Genomic DNA, 5747 nt, shown 5'->3' with positions numbered 1-5747 from the left:
ACAATCTGAAAGCAGCTATAACCAAACACAAACCCACCCTTCAAAAGCTAAACCCAGCAGTTCCAGCCCCGTCCCATCCTGGTTCTTCAGCGCTCACCTTCTCAAGTTCATGGCATTCCAGTCCTTCTGTCATGTGGACTCAAAATCTTGAGCCCTCTTCAAATTCTTCCTCTCTCAGCTGTTTTTCTTAATAATAGCTCTCAGTTTTCTCATCTCTCTTCTGCTTCCTCCTTTGCTGTGTGATGGTCATCTAGCTGGTTTCCTGCCTTCCCAGCTCCAGGGTTCCCCTTTCTCTTTATTTCACCCCCACACTGCCACAAAATTATCCTCCTAAAGTCCCATGATTTTTCTTCCTTGACCCAAACCCCTGATTATTGAAATTCAAACAACCTTGCCCAAATTGGACCTAAACTCCCATTCCAGTTTTGTTTTCTATGGTGATGTCACCCTCACCCACCCCTCATCTCAAGCCTCTGTTGCAGGTACACTCACTTACTTATCTTTCTTACACCTCCCTTCATGCTTCCAAGCAGTCTCTTCTCTCTTATTAGAAGGCTGTCCCCATCATGTCTGCTGGCTGAAAGCCTACCTAGCTTAAACCTTCTAGAAGCTTGATGTTGTAGAAAAATGCAGCATTAGCGCTAAACAGATCTGACTTCAAATTCCAGATAAGTTACTTTATAACTCCGTGCCTCAAGCAACAAGAGGTCACAACCTCTCTGAGCCTCAGTTTGTAGTTTTATAAAATGGGAATATATATATTTTGCAGAGTTGTGAGAATTAGAGACAGTCTATGTAAAACACCAAGACCACAGAGCTTGGTCCAAGTAAGTGCTCAATAAACAGTTGCTGAACTGAGTCTCTCTCCTCACATTTTTTTGGGAGTAATGTCTTTACTGTCTCACCTTCCATGAGGCCTGAGGCCTTATCTCATTCATCTTTGCATCCCTAGTGTCTAACACAGTGTCTTGAAACACGTCGATTGACAAGTACTGGAAATAACCAAACATGCCTAACCTGGTGTTAGAAGAGGGGCCTGGCAGATCTCAGATTTTAGAAGGGTACTGATGGCCAATTTATACTGCATTACTCCAGAGGGAGAGAACCAATCCAGGTTAAGAAAGAATATCTAACATTCAGAGCTGTTTAACATGAGAACAGGTGCTAAATATAAGCCACTTGCCATTAAAAAACTCAGATTACAGAAAGTGTTCTGGGGTTGGATGAGGGATACAACAACCACATCAGTGATTCTTAACTTTTGGGAGTCACAGATGTCTTTGAAAATCTGGTAAAAAGTTCTGGATCTCCTTCCCCGGAAAAATGGCCCAAAGTGTAACATTTTGCAAATAATTTCAGGAGCCTCATGGATGCTAGGTAATGATCACCTGATGAACCTTCTAGGATGCTATGGTCAACCTTCCCTTTACCTATCAATCATGAGACAGAAGGCATTCATCACTTTCATCTGTATCTTCAGAATTCACAACTCCCACCTAAAGCACATGATTCATATTTGAACGCTCAGCGCTTTTGCCACAAACTAAATGCTCTAAGTTTTTTTGTTGTTAAATTAATGAATAAATAAAATATTTTATTGATCTGATCTTTAAGGAAAGATATGTGCTACAAGAAGGAGAAAAGAGAAGAAAAAAAAGAGAAAATGAGTTTTTGAAAAAGATCAACACAAGATGTCATAAAATCGGGAAAGGCTAATTAGCATCAGAAAAAAAAAAGGATAAATTTTGGATGGTGTGAACTTCCAGCCTCTTGCCCAGGGGTGAGCATCCCAGGGCAGGGAACGTCTAACTTGCAGACCCCTGCTGTTGTATGGGCCCTGCCTAGCTTGCCTTCCAAGCGACAATGGCACATTCCCGGGGGCCACTGGGGAAAATCACTCATAAGGATCTGTGATCCATTGTGACATGTCCAGATGATATTTGAATTTGACTTTTTTTTTTCTTTTTGGAGACACAGCCTGTCTTTTTCACCCAGGCTGGAGTGCAGCAGCACAATCTCAGCTCACTGCAACCTCCACTTCCTGGATTCAAGTGATTCTTCTGCCTCAACCTCCTGAGTAGCTGGGACTGCAGGCATGCACCACCATGCCTAATTTTTGTATTTTCAGTAGAGATGGGGTTTCACCATGTTGGCCAGGCTGGTCTTGAACTCCTGGCCTCAAGTAATCTGCCCACCTCAGCCACCCAAAGTGCTGGGATTACAGGCATGAGCCACTGCACCGGGCCTCAAATTTGATTTTAAAACCTCTTTCCCTATTTGAGAATTTAGGTCTCTATTATTATGCAACCAGTGGCTACTGTATTATGATATATTGCTTCATTCACACTTGGTAATGAGCTATTAAATGAAATATGTTGAGATTTTTTCTTAGAGTATTATTATTATTATTATTATTATTAAGACAGCGTCTCACTCTGTCACCCAGACTGGAGTGCTGTGGCGCAATCTTGGCTCACTGCAACCTCTATCTCCCGGGCTCAAGTGATTCTCCTGCCTCACCCTCCCAAGTAGCTGGGACTACAGGCACATGCCACCATGCCCGGCCAATTTTTTGATTATTAGTAGAAATGGGGTCTTGTGATGTTGCTCTCCAACTCCTGGGCTCAAGGGATTCCCCCATCGTGGTCTCCCGAAGTGCTGGGATTATAGGCATGAGCCACCGGGCCAAGCCAGCATTTCTTGTTTGATAGACTGAGCGTAAATTTCTCAAGGATCAGCTGGTTCTTCTAGTTTGTTTGAGCAAAGATATGCTGCTCTGTCTGGATCAAGATCTCTTGCTGTCTCCGCGCTCAGCCCCATGGGCTCTCGCCTGCAGACACACGCAGCTGCGAGATTTCAGGAGGCTCTGCAGGCTCTGCAGGGCCTCGGGCAGCCCCTCCCCAGTGAGGGCACTGCAGCCCCGGAGCTCCCAGCAGTGGTCCTGGAATCTCTCTAGACTCAGCCTGTTTCTGATCTTAAGCAGCGGAAGTGCATCAGGTGCCTCCTGCTTGTTGGCCAGCACCAAGAAGGGGACGCCAGCCATATTGGGGTCGTTCAGGACTTCTGTGAGTTCAGCCGCCGACTCAGGTAAGCGGGCTTCATCTGTGCTATCCAGCACATACACGAGGATATCTGTGCCTTCCAGATAGTCCTTCCAGCTGGCTCTGAGCGGGGCCTGCCCCCCAACGTCCCAGAGAGTCAGTGACACGTGCCCAGGAGCTTTCAGAGGCTCCACGTTGAAACCAACAGTGGGCAGGGTCTCCACCAGCTGGTGGCCCTTCAGCTTGTAAAGGAGCGTGGTCTTGCCTGCCGAGTCCAGGCCCATCATCACCACCTGGGCTTCCGCCTTGTGACCTCTGGAATTCACAGAACCCATGGTGGCCACTGCTGAATCCTAGGGGAGAAAGGCCAGGGGCACACATCAGCTACTGTCTTCTGAAGGAAGACAAATCCATCCTGGTGCGGTGGCTCACACCTGTAATCCCAGCACTGTGGGAGGCCAAGGCAGGAGGATCACTTGAGCCCAGGAGTTTCAGACCAGCCGAGGCAACAAAGCAAGGGCCCGCCTTCTCTACAAAAGTTGAAATTAAAAATGGAGCACAAATCTGTGCAGGCAAACAACGGAAGAACTTTTCCAAAATAGGAAAAGTCTTCACAGGGTCAGATTTTAAACAGATGTCTGAGCTTTGAAGGAAGTGAGGGTGGGTGAGTCACCATCAGCTAACCTGTCTCTGGGTCAGATAAGAGTGGTCCCTGGGGAGAGAAGATCAGGGGCCTCCCAGAAGACATGGAATGTTGACTCACATTCCTGAGGAGTTAAAGCAGAGAGGCAAAATGAAGTTCCAGCCAGACAGACCTGGTTCAGTAGAAATTACAGGACGGTGTCTTCAATTCTTGCTGGTCTGCGGCTTCTAACCTGTTCTCCCTATAAGCCTAAATGCTGAAATGGAAGCTAAGCTGGGTTCCATGCAGAGTGAGGAGGATGGTTCAGCTCACGGTGACCTCTCTTTAGAGCTTCCCAAGGACCAGTACTATGTCTTGGAAACACAGTGAGGTGTCACTTAATGACGGGGACACATTCTGAGAAATGCTTCATTAGGCAATTTCATCATTTTACAAAATCATAGATTGTAATTACACAAACGTGGATGGTCTAGTCTACTCCACACCTACGCTATATGGTATGGCCCATTGCTCCTGGGCTCCACACCGGTACAGCATTCCTGTAATTGGTACTGTAGGCTATTCTAACACAGTGCTAAGTATTCATGTATCTAAACATAGAAAAGGTAGTGGTTGCGCCACAACGCTAAGCTGAAAAATAGGAATTTTTCAGCTCCGTTATAATCTTATGGGACCACCGTTGTATACGTGGTCTGTCGTTGACTGAAATGTCTTCATGCAGTGCCTGACTGGGGCTATTTATAAATACTGTTTACTGGGGACAAATTTATGAGTCAGAGCAAAGCAGTTTCCTCCACTGTCTTACCAAGGTCAATGACTTCTACAACACTCCACATGTGCTTTTTTGTTTGTTTTTGTTTTTTTTGTTTCATTTTTTTTTGAGACAGGGTCTCACTCTGTCGCCCAGGCTGGACTGCAGTGGCATGATCACAGCTCACTGCAGCCTCGACTTCCCAGGCTCAAGCCATCCTCCCACCTCAGCCTCCCCAGTAGCTGGGACTATGGGCATGTGCCATCACACATTTTTGTTGTTGTTTTGAGACAGGGTCTCACTCTGTCACCCAGACTGGAGTGCAGTGGTGCAATCTTGGCTCATCACAACCTCTGCCTCCCTGCGACCTCCGCCTCCTAGGTTCAAGGGATTCTCCTGCCTCAGCCTCCCGAGTACCTGGGATTACAGCTACTACTACCACCCGGCTATTTTTCGTATTTATATTAGAGATGAGGTTTCACCATGCTGGCCTGGCTGGTATTGAACTCCTGACCTCAAATTATCCACCCGCCCGGCCTCCCAAAGTACTGGGATTACAGGCATGAGCCACTGCGCCCGGCCACATATGTTTTTAAAGAATCCCAAATTTTAAGACATAAGACTTGTTCCCAACTTAGGCGATGCCCAGGTGGAACAGAGAAGGGACATCTCAACTTCCGGGAATGGGGGTGGGGGGATATCAGCTGTCCCTGGAAGGAGGTAAGCCTCTGCTCATCCCTATTCCCAAGGGTAGAAAAGTAAAAAGTTAAAATTACCTCTGCGTTACTATTAGACTGCGGCTGTGAGATCCTCCGTGGCTCTCCTCCCCTATGGAGCTGCTTTCTGCTGGCCGGGCAAGTCCCAAGAGCGAGATGGGAAGGAAGCAGAGCAGCCGTTGCTGCTTCTCCTTTTTCTGCTTCCTTTTCCCAGGTGGCTAGGGGGGCGGGGCTGGTGTCACGGCCCCTCCCTCAGCCCTAGGGCACCTCAGAGCAGTCATCCTGCTGGGCTCGCCACAGAGAGGTCCCCAGCTCTGCAGGTCCTGGCAGAGCAAGGCCCAGTGACAGCTCCATTTTTTAGCAACTCAGACTTGGTGCCTGAAGGAGGGAGCACGAGCTCGGAGCTGTGTCCAAGCGCAGCCGCCTTCTCTCTTCCCTCAGAATCCTCTGAGCTCCTCGCGGAGAATTCTGACCTCTTCCTTTCAGCACATGCCTCAGGGTTTTTCTGGTGCCTAGAGATTCTCTGATTTGCTTGGAATCACACATGGCTGTTGTTGTTGTTGTTGTTTTGTTTTGTTTTGTTTTCTATTTGAGAC

At 47.4% G+C, this 5747-nt stretch overlaps 1 protein-coding gene across 1 annotated transcript; it reads right to left on the bottom strand.

Moving 5' to 3' along the window:
• Positions 1 to 433: 433 nt before the first annotated feature.
• ARL11 (ADP ribosylation factor like GTPase 11) lies at positions 434 to 5526 on the bottom strand. Its single transcript, XM_003270096.3, has 2 exons — positions 5212 to 5526; positions 434 to 3394 (listed from the first exon to the last, which is right to left on the bottom strand). Exon 2 carries the CDS (start codon positions 3374 to 3376, stop codon positions 2786 to 2788), a length of 591 nt encoding a protein of 196 aa, XP_003270144.1. The 5' UTR covers positions 3377 to 3394; positions 5212 to 5526; the 3' UTR covers positions 434 to 2785.
• Positions 5527 to 5747: the final 221 nt, after the last annotated feature.

The sequence above is a fragment of the Nomascus leucogenys genome, chromosome 5, assembly GCF_006542625.1.
Source record: "Nomascus leucogenys isolate Asia chromosome 5, Asia_NLE_v1, whole genome shotgun sequence".
Lineage (NCBI taxonomy): Eukaryota > Metazoa > Chordata > Mammalia > Primates > Hylobatidae > Nomascus > Nomascus leucogenys.
This window is presented reverse-complemented; position numbering and strand designations above follow the sequence as displayed.

What these genes read in the sequence shown, in the direction of transcription:
- ARL11 (XM_003270096.3), bottom strand. Translation starts at nt 3,376, where the DNA reads ATGGGTTCTGTGAATTCCAGAGGTCACAAGGCGGAAGCCCAGGTGGTG.